General features: G+C 40.2%; 1 protein-coding gene across 6 annotated transcripts in view; it reads right to left on the reverse strand.

Annotated features, from left to right (window-relative positions):
- The window catches only part of helq (helicase, POLQ like), a 31,226-nt gene extending 7,905 nt beyond the window's left edge, over positions 1–23,321 (reverse strand). For 3 of the 6 annotated variants that reach the window (XR_010006456.1, XR_010006455.1, XM_062981580.1), the window contains exons 1-17: positions 22,770–23,314; positions 20,619–21,369; positions 19,449–19,627; positions 18,899–19,099; positions 18,095–18,167; positions 17,091–17,188; positions 16,508–16,606; positions 15,714–15,859; positions 15,268–15,507; positions 13,852–13,993; positions 12,068–12,172; positions 11,679–11,901; positions 10,507–10,664; positions 10,011–10,109; positions 9,093–9,266; positions 8,337–8,450; positions 6,255–6,389 (exon numbers count right to left, since the gene is read on the reverse strand). Coding sequence is in view for 3 of the 6 variants with exons in the window: in XM_062981580.1 (XP_062837650.1) it covers positions 6,255–6,389; positions 8,337–8,450; positions 9,093–9,266; positions 10,011–10,109; positions 10,507–10,664; positions 11,679–11,901; positions 12,068–12,172; positions 13,852–13,993; positions 15,268–15,507; positions 15,714–15,859; positions 16,508–16,606; positions 17,091–17,188; positions 18,095–18,167; positions 18,899–19,099; positions 19,449–19,627; positions 20,619–21,369; positions 22,770–22,892 (3,060 nt within the window). In the remaining 3 variants the exon portion in view is untranslated. Of the gene's footprint in view, positions 1–6,254; positions 6,390–8,336; positions 8,451–9,092; positions 9,267–10,010; positions 10,110–10,506; positions 10,665–11,678; positions 11,902–12,067; positions 12,173–13,851; positions 13,994–15,267; positions 15,508–15,713; positions 15,860–16,507; positions 16,607–17,090; positions 17,189–18,094; positions 18,168–18,898; positions 19,100–19,448; positions 19,628–20,618; positions 21,370–22,769 lie in introns of those variants that run through there. The other 3 variants (XM_008111007.3, XR_506395.3, XM_016993777.2) reach the window with 3 other exon arrangements.
- Positions 23,322–23,458: the final 137 nt, after the last annotated feature.

Consider the following 23,458-nt stretch of genomic DNA (forward strand, 5'->3'; position numbering starts at 1 on the left):
TCTGGGAACCAGAAACGAAAGCTAATCTCTGAGACCAGATGTTTGACTCCTTAAAGATTCTCATGGAAAGCAGGCTTAATTGGCAAATTCTTAGCAATTATTCTCGCACTCCTGCGCGAGGCTGCTTCCAAACCTCTCTGTTGTTTACAAAACTCATGGCGAGAAAACACTGGAGATGTAGCCTCAGTATTTGTTTGACATACTTCTGGAACATAATCCTCTTGCAGGTGCAAGGTTCCCAGATCTGGCTGGGAAGAATCTGTCTGGGAAGAATCCAGTTCTGACTGGGAAGGTAAAAAACCCAAGTTTTCTTCTTCATCAGGCATCACAATGTCATGAGCAGGACTACAAGGCCCATGGGTCATCACACTATCCCCCTCCTCAAGCCCCCTCCCAAACTGGGACTCTCTCCCCGAGGCGCGAGGTCGTGGCTTGGCGGGATAGGTCTGATGGAAGCGACGGGTTAGATCAGGAGCGTGAACTGTGGAAGCGTCTTCCCAAGAGCGTTCCTCTGGGCCAAAACCCACCCAGTCAATGAGATATTGCAGGCGGCGGCGGTGAAAGCGAGAATCCAAAATGTCCTGAACCTCGAACTCGTCCTCCCCATCCACCAAAACAGGGACGGGGGCCGGCCGGTTTACATCTGGCCGCACACCATCCGCCGGAAGGAGCAGGGAGCGGTGAAACACTGGGTGAATGCGCATTGAACGCGGAAGTTGGAGTCTGAAAGTCACGGGGTTTAATTGCGCCACCACTGGATAGGGGCCAATGAAACGGGCATCTAACTTCCGGCAAGGGCGATGGGAGGGCAAAAAGCGAGTGGACAGAAAAACCCGATCTCCTACCTTGATTTCGGGGCCCGGCTGGCGATGTTTGTCCGCGTGACGTTTATAGTCCTCCTTGGCTTGTTCCAGTTGCTGGAGCAAAAGTTGTTGCACCGCTGTGAGTTCCTGCAGCCAATCTTCTGCTGCGGGAACTTCTGAAGTTTCAATGACAGGGGGAAAGAAACGTGGATGGAAGCCGTAGTTTGCAAAGAACGGCGTTTCTTTTGTAGAAGCCTGGACTCCATTGTTGTAGGCAAACTCCGACAGTGGTAACAGAGAAGCCCAATTGTCCTGTTGGTAGTTTATATAACAGCGAAGGTACTGTTCCAAAGTGGCATTGGTGCGCTCCGTTTGCCCATCCGTTTGGGGATGATGAGCTGAAGATAAACGAGAGTCTATGCCCAATAGTTTTTGTAGTGCCTTCCAGAAACGAGAGGTGAATTGGGATCCACGGTCTGTGACCAAACTCTTGGGCAATCCATGTAATCTGAAAACATGTTGGAGGAATAAATCTGCAGTCTCTTGGGCCGTGGGAAGGCCTTCACAGGGAATGAAATGGGCTAACTTGGTGAAAAGGTCCACCACCACTAGGATCGTGGTGAATCCACAGGAAGGTGGTAAGTCAGTGATAAAATCCGCAGAAATTATTTCCCATGGGCGAGATGGGGTAGGAAGGGGGTGTAGAAGCCCTGAGGGCTTCTCCCTTCTTATCTTGGAGCGCTGGCATACTGGGCAGGTGTTGACATATTTTTCCACATCTTTGCGGATCTTGGGCCACCAGAAATCTCTTAGGATCAAATGCATGGTTTTAAATAGTCCGAAATGCCCTGCTGGTTTGCAGTCATGACACAGACGAAGTGCTTTTTCCCTGCCCGGTCCGGGTGGGATATAAACATGATTTCTATAGCAAAGCAGTCCATCTTTAAGCGAAAAGGGAAAATGCAGACCTTGACAAAGTTGGTCCTGCGCCCAGGCATCTGCTTGCTGACTAGCCCTGATTTCTTGAGCACAGATGGGTCCTGGAGTAGAGGGAGTTGAATCAATGGGAGTGGATTTGGTGTTCCCCACTGTGAGCGTGGCAAAGTTCTCGGGTTGTAGTAGTTGGGATTCAAAGGTCTCCTTGCGTCCTGCAGCGTATTCCGGTTTACGTGACAGGGCGTCTGCTTGCTTGGTTTGGGCTGGGGTCACATAATGAATCTGGAAGTTGAAACGTTCAAAGAATAAAGCCCAACGTTGCTGCCTCTGATTTAGCTTGCGGGCAGTTCTTAGATGTTCTAGATTCCGATGATCAGTGTGGACTTCAATGGGAAATTTGGCCCCTTCTAGCCAATGTCTCCAAGTTTCAAAAGCTGCCTTTATGGCTAATAGTTCTTTTTCCCAAATGGTATAGTTTCTCTCTGGTGCGGTAAGTTGACGAGAATAATAGGCACAAGGATGAAGGTGATCTCCCACCGGTTGTAGGAGCACAGCCCCAATTGCCACATCAGAGGCGTCCGCTTGCACCACAAAAAGGGTTTCAGGATCTGGATGCTGAAGGATTGGCTGGGATGTGAATAATTTCTTTAGTTGCTGGAACCCTTTCTCTGCTTGATCAGTCCAGCGGAAGGGCTGTTTCCCACGGATGCAGCTGGTGATTGGGTCAGACCAGCGGGCAAAATCTGGAATGAACTTGCGGTAATAGTTCGCGAACCCCAAGAATCGCTGCACCTCTTTCTTGTTGGTTGGCGCCCGCCATTCCAATACTGCTGAAACTTTTGCCGGGTCCATGGAGAGCCCTAGAGGCGAGATGCGGTACCCCAGGAAATCTACCTCTTGTAGATCAAAAGCGCATTTTTCCAGCTTGGCATAAAGTCCATGATCCCGCAATCGTTGTAACACCATTTTAACGTGGTTCTCATGTTCCGATTGTGATCTAGAAAACACCAAAAAATCGTCCAGGTAGATGATCATGAACCGATCTAGATAGTCCTGAAAAATGTCATTGACAAAATGCTGGAACGTTGCGGGAGCTCCGCATAAACCATAATTCATAACTCGGGACTCGAATAATCCGAATTTAGTCTGGAAGGCGGTCTTCCACTCGTCCCCTTCTCTGATGCGAACTAGATTATAAGCCCCCCGTAGGTCCAGCTTGGTGTAGACCTTGGCTCCTCGAAGTCGGTCTAGTAGATCCGAGATTAAGGGCAGGGGATAGCTGTTCCGCTTAGTGATATTGTTCAATGCTCTGTAGTCCATCACCAAGCGTAATTCCCCTGACTTCTTCTTCACAAACATCACTGGGGAGGCAGCTGGGGATTGAGAGGGTCTGATGAATCCCTTGCGAAGGTTTGTCTCTATGAATTCCCTGAGAGCTTCTTGCTCTGGTTCAGTCAGGGAGTAGAGATGCCCTCGCGGGATCGGGGCCCCCTCCACCAAGTCAATGGCACAGTCATAAGGTCTATGTGGGGGTAATTTTTCGGCTTCTTTTTCATTGAATACATCCCAATACTCGGAGTACTTCTTTGGCAAGGTGATAATGGGCTCGGTGTCTGTGGCATGGCAGACCTTGGCTACGAGGCAATGGTTTTGGCAGTACTTTGAAGCAAACTGCAGTTCTCTGTTGGACCAGGAGATGCTTGGGTCGTGAAGTGTCAGCCATGGAATCCCCAAAATCACAGGGAAATGGGGAACCTCAGTAACAAAGAAGGAAATCTCTTCCATATGTTCCCTTATCCACATCCTGGTGGGTTCCGACCACTGGCTTACGGGGCCCGTCTTGAGAGGGCGGCCATCGATGGCTTGCACCACACGGGCATTCTTGAAGTCATGATATTGTAATCCCAGAGAGTCGGCATACTCTCTATCAATGAAATTGTTGGTAGCTCCTGAGTCTATCATGGCGTGGATCATGACGGGTCCCTTTTTTGCTGACCATAAGGTGACCACTAGAAGGAACAGGACCCCGGTTGGCGGCTCTTGAATGGGTTTCTTGACACCAATCATTATATTACCAACCAACACACACCAATCATTATATTACCAACACAACCCTGTCATTTCATATAGAACTGTTCATTACTTTCCCCAGAAAAGAGAAAAGAACTTCTAACTGAGCTAAAGCTCAAAAGTGACATGCACAAGAAGTGGAAAAGGGGAGAAATCACCAAAGAAGAATTCAAACGTATAGCCAACTCCTGTAGGGAAAAGGTTCGCAAGGCTAAAGTGCAAAATGAGCTCAGGCTTGCCAGGGACATAAAAAACAACAAAAAAGGTTTTTTTGCTTATGTTGGTAGAAAAAGGAGGAAAAAGGAGGCGATAGGGCCACTGCAAGGAGTAGATGGGGTGATGGTGACAGGGGATAGGGAAAAGGCAGAACTGCTTAATGCCTTCTTTGCCTCGGTCTTCTCACAAAAAGAAAGCCATCTTCAACCTCAGCAACATGGAATGGACGAAGGATTGGGGGAAATCCAACCCCAAATAGGGAAACAAGTTGTCCAGGAACACCTGGCCACTCTAAACGAATTCAAGTCCCCAGGGCCAGATCAGCTACATCCAAGAGTATTGAAGGAACTAGCGGAAGTTATTTCAGAACCACTGGCAATCATCTTCGAGAGTTCTTGGAGAACAGGAGAAGTCCCAGCAGATTGGAGGAGGGCGAATGTGGTCCCTATCTTCAAGAAGGGAAAAAAGAACGACCCAAACAATTACCGTCCGGTCAGCCTCACATCAATACCAGGCAAGATTCTGGAAAAGATCATTAAGGAAGTGGTCTGCAAACACTTAGAAACAAATGCGGTCATTGCTAATAGTCAACACGGATTTACCAAAAACAAGTCATGCCAGACTAATCTGATCTCTTTTTTCGATAGAGTTACGAGTTGGGTCGATACAGGGAATGCCGTGGATGTAGCATATCTAGATTTCAGTAAGGCCTTCGACAAAGTCCCCCACGACCTTCTGGCAAACAAACTAGTAAAATGTGGGCTAGACAAAACTACGGTTAGGTGGATCTGTAATTGGCTAAGCGAACGAACCCAAAGGGTGCTCACCAATGCGTCGTCTTCATCATGGAAAGAAGTGACAAGTGGAGTGCCGCAGGGCTCCGTCCTGGGCCCGGTTCTGTTCAACATCTTTATTAACGACTTAGACGAAGGGTTAGAAGGCACGATCATCAAGTTTGCAGATGACACCAAACTCGGAGGGATAGCTAACACTCCAGAAGACAGGAGCAGAATTCAAAACGATCTTGACAGACTAGAGAGATGGGCCGAAACTAACAAAATGAAGTTCAACAGGGACAAATGCAAGATACTTCACTTCGGCAGAAAAAATGGAAATCAAAGATACAGAATGGGGGACGCCTGGCTTGACAGCAGTGTGTGCGAAAAAGATCTTGGAGTCCTCGTGGACAACAAGTTAAACATGAGCCTACAATGTGATGCGGCAGCTAAAAAAGCCAATGGGATTTTGGCCTGCATCAATAGGGGAATAACGTCTAGATCCAGGGAAGTCATGCTCCCCCTCTATTCTGCCTTGGTCAGACCACACCTGGAATACTGTGTCCAGTTTTGGGCACCGCAGATGAAGGGAGATGCTGACAAGCTGGAAAGCGTCCAGAGGAGGGCAACTAAAATGATTAAGGGTCTGGAGAACAAGCCCTATGAGGAGAGGCTTAAAGAGCTGGGCATGTTTAGCCTGCAGAAGAGAAGGCTGAGAGGAGACATGATAGCCATGTACAAATATGTGAGGGGAAGTCATAGGGAGGAGGGAGCAAGCTTATTTTCTGCTGCCCTGCAGACTAGGACACGGAACAATGGCTTCAAACTACAGGAAAGGAGATTCCACCTGAACATCAGGAAGAACTTCCTCACTGTGAGGGCTGTTCGGCAGTGGAACTCTCTCCCCCGGGCCGTGGTGGAGGCTCCTTCTTTGGAGGCTTTTAAGCAGAGGCTGGATGGCCATCTGTCGGGGGTGCTTTGAATGCGATTTCCTGCTTCTTAGCGGGGGGTTGGACTAGATGGCCCTTGAGGTCTCTTCCAACTCTACTATTCTATGATTCTATGATTCTATGAATTTCTTCCTCTATTGTGTCATCATTTCATTTTCTCCTTGATATCTCAGGTAGCCAAGAAAACTTTACCGTTTTCAAGTTTAGTTTGATCATAGTAACTATGAAAAATCTCTGGGAAATTGAAGTGTATTAATAATTTATTCAAAAGGGCTTTATTACTACTAATTTTCTTCCAGAATAGTGAAAGGAAACATTTGGACTATGTTGATTTTCACAGGAAACCTTGGAAGCCTTTATCTCCTGCTGTAGTCATTTTTAAACCCCTAAATTTCCTTTCGGGTTCGGCCTGAAAAGGACCCAACTCTGCTCTATACCTATTTATTAATACAAATTCTTATTTAGAGAGCATTTTGTTAAGGATTCACAAAAATTTCATTCACCTTTGCAGACGAAACTATTTGTCTAGCCTGCTTTCTGGACAAATGTTCAATGGTCTTCACCATCACCTCTGGATCTGCATTAGCCAGCTGTGATAAAGTTTTGTATCCTGAGTTGTAAAGCTGTTTGGCTCGAGCCTGTGAAGGAAGATGACAATTGCAAGAGGAAGCTATAAGTGAAACAAAGCATGCATTAACAACACAGATGTAAAGCATTTTAGAAAGCAGAATGGTTTAGTGCTTTCCAAACTTTTCAGGTCAGTGACAAGCTTTTAAAATATGAATCGTTTCCCAACATGATGATTCAGCTGGCTGCCAGGCACTCTTTGTTTATGGGGATGGTTCGTGCAACACACCTGTGGGCCACAGCCCTGATTTGGTGGTTTGAACATGGGACCATGATATTGGAGATCAGGGACACAGCTGTGGAAACCCACTGGATCCCTTTAAATAAATCACACTTTCTCAGCCTCAAATGAAGGCAGGGACAAGTTTTCCTCTGAACAGATCTTGCCAAGAAAACTATGTGTTAGGTTTACTTTAGGGCCGCCATTAATCATTAATCATTCTCATCTTAGTCATAATACTTTTGTTGAAAAAACTGTCAACTGTTGCACCATTTTCCACCCTTGAAAAAAGGTGAAAAGAATTGCACTTTTTGATGGAGGAGGTTGTACAAAAGTGTATGTTGTACAAATTCAAGTATATCTTCTCTCCCCCCCCCCAAATTAGGAAACTTTCTTCAAAAAGGTTTGAAATAAACTAGGCTAATCTCACCAAATGAAGTGAAAACTGCCATATTGTAGCCCAGAGCTCTAGCCGGAAGGAGAGGTGATTTTTTTTTTTACGTGTCAGGAGTGACTTGAGAAACTGCAAGTTGCTTCTGGTGTTAGGGAATTACCCATCTGTAAGGACGTTGCCCAGGGGATGCCCGGATGTTTTACCATCCTGTGGGAGGCTTCTCTCATGTCCCTGCAAGGGAAGCTGGAGCTGACAGATGGGAGCTCACCCCATTCCCTGGATTCGAACCATTGACCTTTCAGTCAGCAGTCCTGCTGGCACAAGGAATTAACTCATTGTGCCACCGAGGAGGGGGGTAGGTAATAAATGTGTATTATTATTTACATGTTCATAACATCACAGCACACGTGCACATTAGGTCCAAGTGTCTGAGGCTCCCAAATATCAGGCTCTTCCCAAGGTCCTAGGATATTAGAGGTATTTTCATAGAATGTGCGCAGTTCCGAGAAGTGCTGCCTTATGCAGCATATGGATTGATGCTCTCTGAAAACTAAATCTTTTCAAATGCTTTTTGAGGTTTTTTGGGATGCCTCCAAGAGCACCAACCACTATTGGTACCAGTGTTGTTCTATGCCATAGTCATCCAATTTCAGTTTGTAAGTCCTTGTATTTCGTGATCTTTTACAGCTTAAGGGTCTGGAGAACAAGCCCTATGAGGAGCGACTTAAAGAGCTGGGCATGTTTAGCCTGCAGAAGAGAAGGCCGAGAGGAGACATGTACAAATATGTGAGGGGAAGTCATAGGGAGGAGGGAGCAAGCTTGTTTTCTGCGGCCCTGCAGACTAGGACACGGAACAATGGCTTCAAACTACAGGAAAGGAGATTCCACTTGAACATCAGGAAGAACTTCCTCACTGTGAGAGCTGTTCGACAGTGGAACTCTCTCCCCGGGGCCGTGGTAGAGGCTCCTTCTTTGGAGGCTTTTAAACAGAGGCTGGATGGCCATCTGTCGGGGGTGCTTTGAATGCGATTTCCTGCTTCTTAGCAGGGGGTTGGACTGGATGGCCCATGAGGTTTCTTCCAACTCTACTATTCTATGATTCTATGATTCTTCCTTATTATTATTATTATTCCTCTATTCACAGCTACATATCCAAAAGAAGTGAAAATCTGTCCCCATGTCAAATCACAAAAAAGAATATTAACATGCTACAGTAAGCTGCTAGTTTTAAAGACAGAGAATACAAATAATAGAATAGGAAATTGTGAATATTATTGTGGCTGCTTGCATAGGTGTTGCTCCTGTGCCAGACATTGGGACTGTATGAAATCCAGTTTTACTAACCTCTAGAACACCATTCACCTCCATCAGAGGGATGAGCTCAGCCTTAACACAATAGCTCAGTTTCTTCGTAAGTTCTGTCAACAGTGCTTTGTAAACCCAAAATTCATTCAGCTCCTGTGAGTAAATAATAAATAAAGCTGACAGTGAAACTTCTGTTTATGATTGCACCTGGAAAATTGCTGACCGAATTGTGCTATGTTTCTAGATGATACAATATTTTGCATCAATTACGGCACTCCTTCAAATGCAGCCCATGTTAAGGGTGAAAAGTCAGGAAAAAAAGACTGCTTGGGTGCCATCTGAAACTACAATGATGCGTTTGCAACAGAGCAAGCCAACAAAAGAGGTCAATGTCAATAAACTATTTGCCACGACTTCACTGATGAAAGAATAGCTCTTTGAAATCAGAGTTTCAATTGCATTATCACAAAAACTCTATGAACCTATTGTTTATTCTCAATTTGAAAAATTTTGGTAAGTAAGCAAATAAAACAGAAAAGAATGGTTTCAATTTTAGCTATATTTAGAAAAGATATTACCCATAATTAACTCAAGTCTCACTGAATTCAATGAATCTAATCTGACTAAAGTGGGAACCATCCCAGTTTACTGAATGAAGATTACCTTTCAAGTAACATTGCATTGTTCAGTTTGGGAATTAGAATGGGTATACTATGGAAAATTTTGGAAAATTATAAGAGTAATGAATGATGTTTTGTTGTTTTAGAAGTGATGCAATCAGCTATGATACGTTACCTCACAGAAGTGCAGAACTGAGGAGGAGAATGAAGAAGCTGAATTGAGAAGAGTTTGAATAAATCCTCGTGACAGGTTAAATTTTTCTGCCACTATCCATATATTGGTCTCTTTTAACAAGGAAAGAAGAATGAAGGACAAGTAGAGTCTAGTGACAGTTTTACTGTCCACATCCTACGAAGACAGAAAATTACAATGTAAAAAGTACAGTTCAATGGAAAAATCTTTCACATATTTCATTTTGTAAAGACATAGAGTACTAATTTGATCAGTTTTCAATGCTTCTGTAAGAGGATTACTAATAGGAAACTAGCATCTAACAAGCATTAACAATACGTATTTCCAACAAGTGTGTAAAACAAAAACTAAATAAAAATGTTGAAATATTACAGTAATAAATCTTAATAAGTTGCTTACACATACTTTTCAAAAATAGTGTACCTTATGATACAAAAATATCAGCTTGATTTATTTAGTTATAATCTATGTGATAGGCAAGGGATCAAAAAAAAATCTCCCAAATTTACAAGAATATTTTTTTAATATTTGAAAAAAATCTGCGAATAATAGAAAAGTGACATTACTACTGAATTACTTTTAAAATTGTACTTCAATAGCTGGATAAAAAGGTGAGAGATTAATGTGTGATTTCTGGAAACTTCTAGCTGCTTTACAAAGCAAAGCCTGTAATCACAGAGGTAAACAGGGATTGCTTATGAGTCAATATAATGTAGCAACTAGGGTTCAAATCCATGCTTGGTACAGGAACCCACTGGGTGACTTTGGGCAAGTCACACTCTCTCAGCCTCAGAGTTAGGCAATCTTACCAATAATACTCTGTGATAGGGGTGACTTTAGGGTCAATATAAGTCAACAATGACTTGAAGGCACAAAGCAAAATAAATCTCTTTCTTTTACCTTTTTGATTCCTTGTCCGGAAGCCTTTTTCATAATAAAGCTCTCAGGCACTCCAACAAGATCAGCCACGTGTTGCTCTACTGGACTTAGCTGACTGTACTAGAGAATACAATTGGGAATGAATCAACTATATTACAATACAAAAACATATGATCCATCTGGACAAGAATATGTTCAACTGACAACATGGGCATTGGACTCAATAGCACTTAGGGCTGTACATACTTTAGCACCCAAGAATTATGTGGAATGGGAATGCCTTTCACAGAATCCTTTAGCCCCAGCAAAAAGTACTTTTCCAGCAAGATGCAAAAGAGAGCTGTTCGTGAAGATCTCCCAGTGCTAACATCATCTCTGGTATACATTCAACTCAGTGTGTGGAAGAGAGCAGATCTCCGAGGATCCCTTGTACAAGAAAAATGCACAGAACTGCATCCTGTAGATACTTTTATATCCTAAAACAAGATAAAATTCTTATTTTGAAATAAAAACTTGCCTCTTTAAAATACACCATCCAGTCTGGGGTACACTGAGAAGTCATCTCATATGGTGTTGTCAAGTATAGTAAATGCAGGCAGCTTTCAAGGATAAGCCCTTCTAGCCCTTTCTTCAAGTCTGCATAGAGTGCATTGCAATGTGCCAGATCAACAGAACCTAAACAATATTTAAAAGTAAACATTATACATGGTAATCAACTCAGCAGATTTAGATTTTCTTTTTCTTCCATTGCCAAGGAGACACAGTTTCATGTGGCATCTCAATATGCCAGTACAGAGGAAAATTATCTAACCTCGCTACCCAAAAAGAGCTTTCTAAATGAAGACAAAAACAAACAAACATTTGTTACTAATTCAAAGACATATTCAACTACCACAAACTGGGCAAAACTTGCAATCCTTGCTGATACATGATGGTACTGATACAGTGGAGAAATACCTATGACATTCCTATACAATACTGAACAAAGCATTGTAGTTTATTAGCAACTTGATTCAGAGTTTGTGTAACAGCCATCTGTGATCCCCTTTAACGCATGTCTACCTGGGCTGTGCTTTAAAAATTAATAACTCATTGCATCATGCTGCCAATATCAAAGAGGCTCTTAAGATTTCAGTGGAGTTACACTTTGACAGATCAGAGAACTTTTGTAACTTAAGTGTTTTGCCCCAGGATGGAGACAGTTCTACGTGAGAGGACTGTATTTACTTATGTGTAATTTATGTGTTACTTTATTTCCTTCTTATTCACATCTGCATGATGGGAATTTCAAGTGCAACATGCCATTTAATAACATCATCTCACTTAGGAACATGAAATATATGATATCCCACAGGAAATGGAAAGATGGACTGCTGACACTTGGTTCATCTTCCTCATGTACAATAGTTCTTTCTGTGTTTCAGTCACAGCTAGGTCAGTGTATTTTCACCAGAGCTCTGTAATAATAATAATAATAATAATAATAATAATAATAATAATAATAATAATTATTATTATTATTATTATTATTATTATTATTATTATCCACCTCTCCTTTCAGCTCAAGACGGGGCACAACATAGTTAAATTGAATACATCTATAAAACCACATATTAAAATAGTAAAAATGCAATAATAAAGGCATATATGAAAACATACACATATTAAAATACCTGAGACAAAAATTACCTTTATAAGTTGCTTGTCCCAATGGAGTGATTTCTAGATTGCTCTGAAAACTTTGTATGCCATCGCAGCTTGCTTTCTCTTTCAAGAGGGCCTTATCTTTCAGCCATTCCAACACTTCCGTTGTTACATCACGCAGAGTCTTTTCTGTAGGCAGAAGCTGTGGCTGGACACTAAATAAGGTTATAAGCATAAACTGGTAAACCTCTTCAGGATTATTTGCTATCTGTAATGGAACAATACAAATACAATATAAGGCCAGCTAAAAGGTAAAGAAAGCAAACCAGTGACAAGCAACTGGTTTGATCACTTGGTACTTTATCTAAGTCTCCCCTCCCAATCAGCCATCTGTGTTCTTAAGGTAGTTGAATTTATTACCACGTCAGAATTACCTTTAATCCAACCAATGATAAGAGTAAGCTTCGGATGCCCTTGTTCAGCTCTATCAGGAGTTTGCTGTAACAACTTTCCAGAGGACTGTATATTAAATTTTGGACCTTGAAATGGTGAAAATGGTATGTATCAATTGAAAGTCAGGTATCAAGTGACATTTACTTTCAACATTTCCCAAATGAGGCTTTCTCCTTGCTCTCCCATCAGTGTCTTCCTAAGAGCATTATCTTAATAATGTCAATAATGTGCACTTTTCTAAATTATCCTACTGCAACTAAGAATTATGGGTTCTCAAAAGTGGCTCCAGATTTATATACTAACTTCCCTCAAGAGCTGTGATTGTGTTATCTCCCTCCTAACTTTCCAGTGATGTAATTATACAGATTCAGAAAACTTGCAGGCAGTCTCTTTAGAGCTGCTTTTGAGTTTTTATACTGTAGGATATTTTGCTGATGATTCTGTGTTTACAGAAGCGTGTTTTTCTAGTTTTGTGATTTAATGCTGGTTGAAAGTTTGAACCTTTTTTTTGGAAAGGCGGGATATAAAAAAGACTCAATTTGGTACAGAGGTTTGAGTGTTGGATGAAGGCTCTGAGGACCAGGGTCAGCCATGGATACCCAGTAAGTGATCTTGAACAAGTCACACTTTCTCAGCCTCAGAGGGAGACAAAGGGAAACCTCTGTGTGATCACTATAAACCAGAAACTACTTGAAGAAACACAACGATATAAAAGTTAATGAAACAAGCAAAAGGAACACAAAAAAATCTCCCAGCTTTGCAGATCTATCACTTTTCAATTTTTTCCACTGCTGACTTCAGATATTTTATTCTGGCAAGTATTAATACATGGATAGAAAACTAGTGACTATGCAGATATTATTAGATTAAAGTCCCCATAATCCCTGACTACTGGTCATGCTGGTCATTCTCCACCTGATTTTGACAGTTTAATGGTTGATGCGATTGTTTCTACTGCAGCTGGAGCATCACATTGCTTATCACTGCAGACCATTGCCCCGAAGGTTGGTTATCCAGCCAGCATAAAGGGACTATTTTAACAATACACACCTTTTATAAACAGATACTTAAACAAATCATTTATAAGCCGGATTTATAAGTAGGATTTTATTTTTACTATTCTATGTCATCCTGAAACCAAGAAGAAATGAAGTATACCACCCAACTGGGACAAGGGGATCTTCCAGTTATTTCCATAGATTGTGCTGGAGAAAATATGAGGATTTCTTTACGCTGACTGGGAATATGAATGGAATTGGGGAGGGGGGGGATATTCACATTATTGACATATACAGATTGAAGATATATTGTATCCCTTGGCATACCATGAGAAAATAACTGGTTAAACATCCCGAGAGAGGAATGGGAATTACACTTGTTTCATAGAGGGAGGCTGGAGAATGCAGGAGAATTGTTATTGCAAAGAGAAACCTGAACTCTGACCTCAAGAGATTCATGCCCATTTTAAAGTTTCCCATCCCATCCTAGGCCCATGACAACAGGGTTAGTATTCTGCTTAAACAAACAAAATATTGGAAATCAAGATGCGATGTAATGATGCATTTTTCAAGGAGAGATACTGAGCCTTGCTACACTTATAACCAAGGAAAAGGTACCCTAAAGTATACTTACTAATAAGAGGAGAACCAAACTATTTCAGGGCAAGCTTGTGTTCTATAAGTTTTGAGTTCCTCCCTATACTACACCATCGAGTTATCCTGATCACTCGGAAGTCCCCAAATTATCATTTTGTCGCTTAAGTTACCAGGTGCCTGTCCTTCTCTTGAGCTATAAGAATGCTTTCGCCAGCTTTGTCAATGCCAGCACGACCAGCTCGGCCAACCATCTGCTTATATTGATTCTTCTTCAAGAACTCTGTGCCAACATATGGAGCTCTTAAAATCACCCTGAGGAAACATTGAAAATACATGTTAATTATAATGCCATCAATTTCCAAATATATTTACAATCAATCTTTCTTCCAAAGGAAAAAAAGGCTTCAAGTTACTCTTACGGCTTTTAAAACTTAATTATGTAAAACAACCTTTTGTAACATAAAACATGATTTTAAAATAATGTATTACTAAAACTGGAAAATATCTACCCTCATAAACTAACAGAAAAATGGCTACTCTAAAACTGTAGGTGAGGCGGCCTAACAAAAGAAACTGGAACTTTTGCAGTTCCAGCACAGGGAGCACGTGTTGTGCATTTATTGCTAAAATCACATTTTAAAATATTTTTACAGATTTTAAAAATTCATTTAAATGTTTAACTTTGTAGCATTAGGTTTTTAGATGAACCTTGTTTTGAGCTGTTATGAGACTTATCTCAGGAAAAAGGTGGAATAAAAATCAAATCAAACCATAATGCCCAGCAAGTTGTTTGACAGGGTGTGGCAACAGCTGCTACCTAATACTGAATGTAGTCTCCTTTTGTGTTGACTAAACAGTCTACAACTAGGCCAAGAGGCACATAGGCTAGAACCAAATTACTGATTTCCTATAAGGAATTATATGTGATTAGTGAACAGTCAGAGGTGAGCAACAAACATTGTTGCTCATTGTTTCACTTATGAATGTAACTATCTTTGAGATCAATTCTGCATGCTGTGTCACAGTGTAAAAGGGAGTTACTGCGAAGGAGAGGACACTGGACACTAGAAAGGTACATTACTAGCAATCTTAGTTCTGGACATATTTGAGAACAAGCAAAAAAGAGCAAGAGCACAACTTCAAATAAAGATTATGTGAACTCACATTCATACATTACTAAACAACCACCTAAGAAGGCAGAAAATCCGTTTCTATTATTTTGAACTGCTGGTGGAGGCGCATATGAATGCACCTATGCTGAAATAATTCTCTGCATTTAGAAATCTACTATAACCAGAGAAAGAAAAGTGTGATAGCTGATGTTTTCTATGTTCAAAAAGCTTATTTTTAAATGGGAAAATATGCAATCATATGAGTCCCACTTGTAGTATGAAGTGCTCTTTATGAAAACTATGATCAGATCCTTGTATTTCAGGAACTTAGTTCTCTCTTCAGCTATGCTGCTGGGCTTCTTTCTCTGGATTCATGCCACTCAGTGAAATGTTAGAACCCTCCCACATGATAAAATGACACCTTTTAGCCTGTGTAGCCTTTTAAAAAACAGCTCTAGTTGTTTGAAGGCTAACCTTCGGGCTGGCAGGTTAACTCCAGCAGCCAGGGTTGATGTACAGGTAAGGAGACAGAGAATCCCTGAAGAATAAGCTTCTTCTATCCGTTTTCTTTCATCGCTGGTAAGGCCGCTGTGGTGGTAAGCAATTCCAAATGGAATAGTTCGTTTCAGTACTGGACAAAGTTTTCCATTACATATGTTTGTTAAATCTTTAATAAGATCTCGTTTTTCTTTCTCCTTGAGGTGTCTATATTCTCTAGGGAGGGGGAAAGTACTATTAGATTATGCTTGCATATCAAATGGCTTCAGATTTGTGTTTATAAGAAGCATTTATTTCATAGTGATCATATGTTAATCTGCTATGAACAAAGCATGTAAGACTGAAATATCTATGCAGAAAAATTATGTAAGATGGAATTGTGAAGGTGTGATTTTGAACTGAGTTACATTTGGGGAACGTACCTGTTCAAGTGTTTGCATATCATTTCAGCTACATTTTCACAGTTCTTTTTAGTAGGACAGAAGACAAGGCAGGAGTAATTTGGTATAACTTCTGTCACCAATGCAATGAGGTGGTCAGGGTCCACTTTCTGGAGACTACTGGAATACTAAAATGAAAAAACCAAGTCATGAAGTTATGAAAACTGAACCAAATTGTGTGACTCATATTCATCCAGATCTTCTACATGCTGTCACAAAGACACAATATATATTTGTCAATGACTGATGCTTCAAACTTTAAGCAATCATATTTTGTGTAAGAGATTTTTGTTCTTTTTCTCCTGTTGGTTTTCATTTGGTTACATGTTTTATTTCTATTGCTCGCTGTATCTTGGTTTTATATTTTTTGTTTTTAGGTACTACTCTACTGCATTATTGTTGCATTTTATTATTTTTAATAGAACCTAACACTCCATGGAAAAATCTGCATGATTTAAAAGTCAACCAACTGTTGTTCAATGTGTCACTTCAATAAAGGGAAAATATAACTTGATTCTTTGTCATGTTAGCATCCATCACACATAAATGTTAGAATTAGGGTCATTCAATCAACTTTGACCAGAGGGTTGACACGCAACACCTAAATTTCTTGAGAAGTGCTCTCTAAGGTTCAACTAATGATTTTTTTTCACTTTCATGGGTTCCTGCAACATTCCTCTTTACAAAAGTGGAGGGTCTACTAGGCTATGTTTGTAATATTTATGAATGAATGTTATATCCTGTACAAAAAAACTAAGAATATTTAGCTGCATTACCTTGAATTCCAAGAGACGGCAAAATGTAAGACCATTTTCTGCTTTGCTGTCCACTTCATAGATGCTGTCTTTTATTTTAACAAATTCTTTCAATTCTACCTAGATTTTTAGCAATTAAATACAGTGATTTGCATAAACACGATACTTTGGAAAGGAATTTTAAAAGGAAAGAAAACATCCTCATGATGACATAATAAAGGATATGCTATAAATCACTTATTTTGTTAATATTATGCCAGACTCATGATGCTGTAAAAAAAAAAATAGACAGCTAGATCAAGATACGTCCTTGGTCTGTCATGCTAATTCATCGTTTTATACACTTTATTCACTATATCTACTGCTGCAAAAAATATTACAACCATTGTTTTCTTCTCCCATTATGACTATGGGGTAAGATTTTCAAACCTCTGAGCATATCAAAATGACCTAAATATTAATAATTTAAGGCATATTTTATTCCAATTAGTTTTCGATTTCTTTTATTTTTGAAACTGCATGCAATGCTTAAAAAGAATGCAATTATCTAAGAATTAAACACTGCACGCTGATAATGTTCAATAAAGTCCTTTCACATACATACTGGCCTGAATGTACTTGTGTAGTAGTCTGCTTTCAGGAATTGCTGTAGATCTTCAACATTGCTTAACGTTGCACTCATTCCAATTATCTGAGTGGTTTCTATACAAAATGTATTAAAGTTCAAAATGCGAAATATTGGTCACTATTAATAATTAAGAACCACTTTCTTCAGCAAGTCAATTGAAAATGCAACATCCCTTTCTGAACCTGACCTATTTTTTAAGTATTTAAATCTACTGAAATATAACTGAGGCAGCATAAAAGGAGGCACTCGTATACAACACAGAGAGCAAACAACCCTAGGAGGGCGAGAAGAATCTGATATATATTTTACATTGGCATTAAAAAAAACTTTTATTTAAGTGTCCATAAAGCATAGAATAACACTTTTGCAAATTTGATTCTAAAATCCTGTGCATGTTTACTAGTAACAAGGTTCCATGTAAATTGATATTTCTTTTCCATAGAAAATAAATAATATAGAGCTAATTATTTCAGCGCTCCATGCAGTCATGCCGGCCACATGACCTTGGAGGTGTCTACGGACAACTAAGCTCTTTGGCTTAGAAATGGAGATGAGCACCAACCCCCAGAGTCGGTCACGACTGGACTTAACGTCAGGGGAAAGCCTTTACCTTTTGCTTCTGCTTCCAAACACAGCTCAAGTTAACCCAAATGTCATCTACTTAATTTTGTTATTCTGAAACTTTCCTTCTCATTTATCATGACACAGTGTTTATGTTGCCTTTCACACTTTCTTCACTGGAGTGTGTAATTACTGTAGCTTATAAAAAGGATGGCACACTAAGCAGACCTCACAATATCTAAATATATGGTATTCTCCGTTTCCTTTTAAAATGCATTAACTCTTAATTTCTTCAAATAATTCTATTCTTAAGACAAAGTTGACCAATATTGTTTTACAACATTCTCATGCTAGTGTATACTACTAACATGCATTAATTTTATTTGATGAATTCTAGACTTTATGAAGAAATTACTTACTGCTTGTATAGAGAATCTTTGCAAGTAACATTTCCAGAATAGCCCCACGATTTCCTTCTCCAAGCATGTGCAACTTTAGTGAAAAAGAAATTATTAAATCACAAAAGCGTATAAGCAGACACCTCTAAAACTTCCAAAATATTAACTTGAAGTCAGCTTTTTTTTGGTCTGACTCTACTTTATACTGGAAGCAAATAACTCTTCTGTGTCATTTAGTATAAGTCACAATTGGAAATTAAGTGCAGCTAAAATAGCTCAACCTTGCGAAAACAATCGTCTCTGGATTGTGATAGATTTGACATTTCACTGGCAAAGGCTACACGCATTTCAAACACATGTTTCACCAAACTGCACTGATTTGAGCCACTTCTACTACTGAATCAAAAACTACAGGTTAGGAAAAATGTAACAGAATTTCCAGGTTTCAGAGGCAACATAGCATCAAATAAATATATAATTTCTCTAAAGAATTATTGACAGCTGGGAGAATTTTTTTTAAAAAACCCCTATGAATACCAAAGGCAAACAACAGCACTCACAGTAACTGTTGAAAATGATCAAAATTATTTCCAAGCATCACTTCCAAAGCTTTAATCGCCTATGTTTGAATTGACATTTAATGTAGTGAGTTTAGGAAATGAAAAGCATTTAATCCAGTGTAATTACTAATACACATTCATTTTTAGAATACTATGGAGCCTTACATTACAATAACAGCAACATGAATTGGTGCTATCTTTCAAAACAAGACTAAACTGACAGTTTTAAATATTTCAGAAAAGGTTCAAGAGTTTGATAACTAACCTCATCAACTACAACTAGACCCAGGTCACCAATTCGATCTGCCTCTATTAAGGAATTCACCAGGCTATGTCCCTTTTCAATGGTAGCAACATAAAGGGACTTTTTTTTCCTTCGTTTGATTGGTGGAATCCTTCCTTTGCTTCCTGCATATTCTTCAACCAGAAAGCCAAGTTCCATTCCAAAACCTGACATTCCACCAACCTGTAAAAAAACAATACAAATATACAAAGAAAAATAAACTCTACAGTAAACATTAGGAACCATTTCTTAAACATATTTATGCAAATGTGTTAACTTGTACAGTAGACTAAGGCCAGGTCTTAAATACATGATCAACGTCACAGAAAAAAAAAAACAAATAATATGTAATAGATGGGCTCATCAGATATATTACACCCCAGTGAATATGAAAACAGCACCTGCCTTACAAATGTTCCATGAAGTTCAGTGGATTTCTTTGTAATTAAAAGTGCATAAAATTACAACCTGTCACTATTGCAAAAGGGGGGAGGTAAATAAAATGCCAACAAATATAACACTAATTTTATACCTTCTCCTGCACTATCGCCACATAAGGAAGGATCATCAGAACATCCATTTGCTTGCAAAGCAGTTCTTGAAGAATTAATATTTCAGCAACGAGGGTTTTTCCACCACTGGTTGGCAAGGAATATATCAAATTCTTTCTCTGTTGCAATGATTCTAATGTCAAACAAGTATGCTGCCAATCTGTGCAATTAAAAGAACTATTTAGTTCTCTCATGTTAATATTTCTGACATTCAAGTCCAAACTAACGTTCTCTTAAAAAATTCTACAAAAGCTCTATAAAGGATGAAAGTTTAGTGTCGCAACATGTAGATTCGCACAGCTGTAAGTGACCAACATCCATCAAGTTCAACCATCTGCCAATGCAGGTATCTTTTCCTACAGTATGTCTGAGAAGGAAAATTCAGTTTCATTTTAGAGTCCATAGTCTACTGATTTTTGAGTGAACAAAAGCATCAAAAATTGGAAGTTTGCTTATATGTACTTGCTTCCCCCCACCACAGCATGCCAACTATCCATTATCAAATCAACTGATTTTACATTATTCCTGATGCTTCTGTGATGTCATATTAGTGTAGAACAAGGACAAGTCTATAAAAGCTGATTGCTGTGCATACAAAGATTTTTTAAAAAGTGAAACAGTGAGAAATTTGAAAACAAAGCCACAGCTGGAAATATGCAATGCACACTGTGTATTCCAAATAATTATAAATTTTGAATGACATATGGGGGTGTAATGGAATACAATGAGAAATTTTGTAATTAGCTCAACTGACATGCTCTTATAGCTGTGATGGATGACATATTGGAATAGGCAGCCAATCTGGATTCCTGACTAAAAGCATAGAATTTCATCTCCACTTCAACAGTTCCTTGTTATCTATGTGCTTTAAAAAGCATATTGTTGCACAGCTTAGATTGTGGCTCTGTTAAAATGTATAACAACATAAGAAGTTAAGAACAACAATATGTTTGACATTTTAATAAAATTTCATACCATGTCCCAAAAGCAATCATGTCTTTGTCTTTATAATGCTTACACAAATATTCCACTCCAACACAATGCAGAAGAGAACAAATAAAATAACTCAGTTTCAATTACAATGTAAAACCTCCAGCAAAGTGGAACCTTTAGCACAGAATGCAGTATAACAACGAGGAGAGTGATATTACCATAAAGTTTCTCAATTTTTCTGAACTGAAGCAGTAACTCCTTGACTTTGGTGGGCAAGCCATAAAAAGGGCCAATATCAATGAAGGAAGAAGTGTTTGTTTTCTCAATAATGCCGATCTCTTCAGAAACAACAGCTTCTTTGAGCTGTTTACTTTTAGATACTAACAGAATTGAAGTTCTGGCATTTCCGGCCATTGTACTTTTGAGACGATCTTTGAGACTTTTCCTCCTACTTGCTTCAAACAAAGCGCTTGCAGGGGACTCGGTATCTTTGCTCTTTTCTGCATCATTGCAACAAAGGGGATCTGAAACTTTGTTGAGACTGTCATTTACACAGTGGGCCCCTTCTCTCCCATTTTCTGCTCTATGAGGGCCAACAAAGCATTCATCTGATTTTTTGAAAAACAAGAGCTGTGATGATGGCAGGCTTTCAAAACTATCATTGAGATGCTTTACATTTTGATATTCTGGTTCTGTCATGATTCTCAAGAAATCAAATTCATTTCTACTTCCGTCACTCTTTGCAGCGTTTGCTTTGGAAAACGTTTGGGCCATGTTCTTATCATTCTTCAACTGAACATCTCCACAGACCGGCTTCTTAGCTGCATTGCCATCCAGTTTATTGTAATCCTGAACATCGTCAGCAGACTGCAGGCACTTTTGCTCCACATCATTTACTTCTGCCAACAAAGAGTCATTGCCAGAAAAGCTGTCATAATTTCCAAACAGGTCATCTTCACTGTCAATGTACTGCAAGAAAAGTGAATATGTATAAGTATTTTTAACATGCACAGGATCAAATTTAGAAAAGGGCAACAAAAGTATTCGGGAATATGGAAAATAAATCCTATGAGAGATAGGAAAAGAAACAAAAAAAGAGGAAATATATAGTCACACGACTTGAAGGGACAGTACAGTACTTATATTTACTATCTATATGGAATGAGTTACACATTGTGTGGTGGAGAGTGGATCAATTAATAGAAATGATTTCTCTCACTGGAAACATTCAAACTGGGGATGAAACAGCACAGGATTTTCTGTACTAAGGAAGCTAAACTAGACCAGAGCTTCTCAAACTTCAACTGCCATGGCTCAATGCTATGAAATCCTAGGCATTGTAGTGTGGTGAGGCTCCATCACCAATAGAATAATAGAGTTGGAAGAGACCACATGGGCCACCGAGTCCAACCCCCTGCCATGCAGGAAAAGCATAATTAAAACACCCCTGACAGATGGACATCCAGCCTCTGTTTAAAAGCCTCCAAGGAAGGAGCTTCCATCACACTCTGAGGCAGACAGTTCCATTGCTTAACAGCCCTTACAGTCAGAAAGCTCTTCCAAATGTCCAGGAGGAATGTCCTTTCCTGTAATTTGAGCCCATTGCTCCATGTCCTAGTCTCTAGGGCAGCAGAAAACATGACTGCTCCCTCTTTTTTATGACATCTTTTCACATGTTTCATCACAACCTTCTCTTCTGCAGGCTAAACAGACCCAGCTCTTTAAGATGAACCTCATAAGGATTCATGGTCTCCAAGCCTTTTATCATTTTAGCCACCCTCCAGCTTGTCAACATCTCAGAACTGCACACAGTATTCCAGGTGAGGTCTAACCAAAGCAGAATAGAGGCACTATGACTTCTCTGTCTAGACACTAGACTTCTTTTGAAGCAGCCCAAAATCCCATTGGCTTTTTAAGGTGCTGCATCACATTGTTAGCTCATGTTCAACTTGTTTTTTCTGCCTGTTTTGCAAAACTACAACTGCCATGATTTCGTAGCTTTTAACCAAGGCAGTTAAAGTGGTGCCAGACTGCATTCCTTCTATAGTGCAGAGGCACCATTGAAATTATGATGATTATAATGCTTATTTATACACTACATGCTGTTAGGAATTGTGGGAGATGAAGTCCAAAACACCTGGAGGGCAGGCCAAAATTTTCATGTGTCTAGTCTACATTGTAGAATAAATGCAGTTTGACACCACTTTAACCTGTCATGGCTCAGTGACATGGAATCATGGGGGTCCATAGTTGTGGGCCTTTTCTGCAAGAGAGTGGGGCCTCACCAAACTACAACTCCCAGGATCCTTAGCACTGAGGCCTAGCAGTTAGAGTGAAGCCTAACTGTATTAACACTATGTCAGCCTCACCTCAGGCCCAGGTCCTTCGAAGGCTTCCCCTGAGCTTGGCTTCTTGCGGGCCGGAGAAGGAGCTGAGCGGTCCCGTGCCCTCGTCCTCGCCTTCCTCCTCACAGCGATCCCGCCGCCTTCCATAAACAAGGCCCTGGCATAACTCAGCCCTGGCTCAGTCGACGCTGCACCAATCGGCTCCACAGCCTTTACTGAGGGAACGCTGCCGCTCCATTCTTTTTTTTCTCCTCTACCCCCTTTTGAGCAAAATGGAACAGCCCAAGTCGAGGCATGGTGCGGTTTAAAGACGAGCTAGGAATGTACCAACTAGTTCAAAGGAGGGGTGGATGAAAGGATTGAAAAAACCCTTCTCCCCACTTATTGTAGTAGTAGTAGTGCGTCGATGTTACTACGTCACTTCCCTTTATCCCTGGGAAAAGGCACCGTCAGATTCATTCATCTTGGTTTCTCCGTCTCTTCTGCCCCCTTTTGGATAAAATGGAGCCGCCCAATGCTGTTTAATGTCATGGAAGGAATATACCAAGTAGGACACAAAAGGGTGGAACGGGATAAATGATGGACAGCGACGTACTTGCAGAGCAAAGGGCCCTGTGTATATACTACGTCACTTCCCCTTATCGCTTCGAAAACTAGGCACAAATGAGGCGGTCCAGAGATGGGAAACGTTCAGGTTGTTAGACTTCAATTCC

This window comes from Anolis carolinensis, chromosome 5 (genome assembly GCF_035594765.1).
Source record: "Anolis carolinensis isolate JA03-04 chromosome 5, rAnoCar3.1.pri, whole genome shotgun sequence".
Classification (NCBI taxonomy): Eukaryota; Metazoa; Chordata; class Lepidosauria; order Squamata; family Dactyloidae; genus Anolis; species Anolis carolinensis.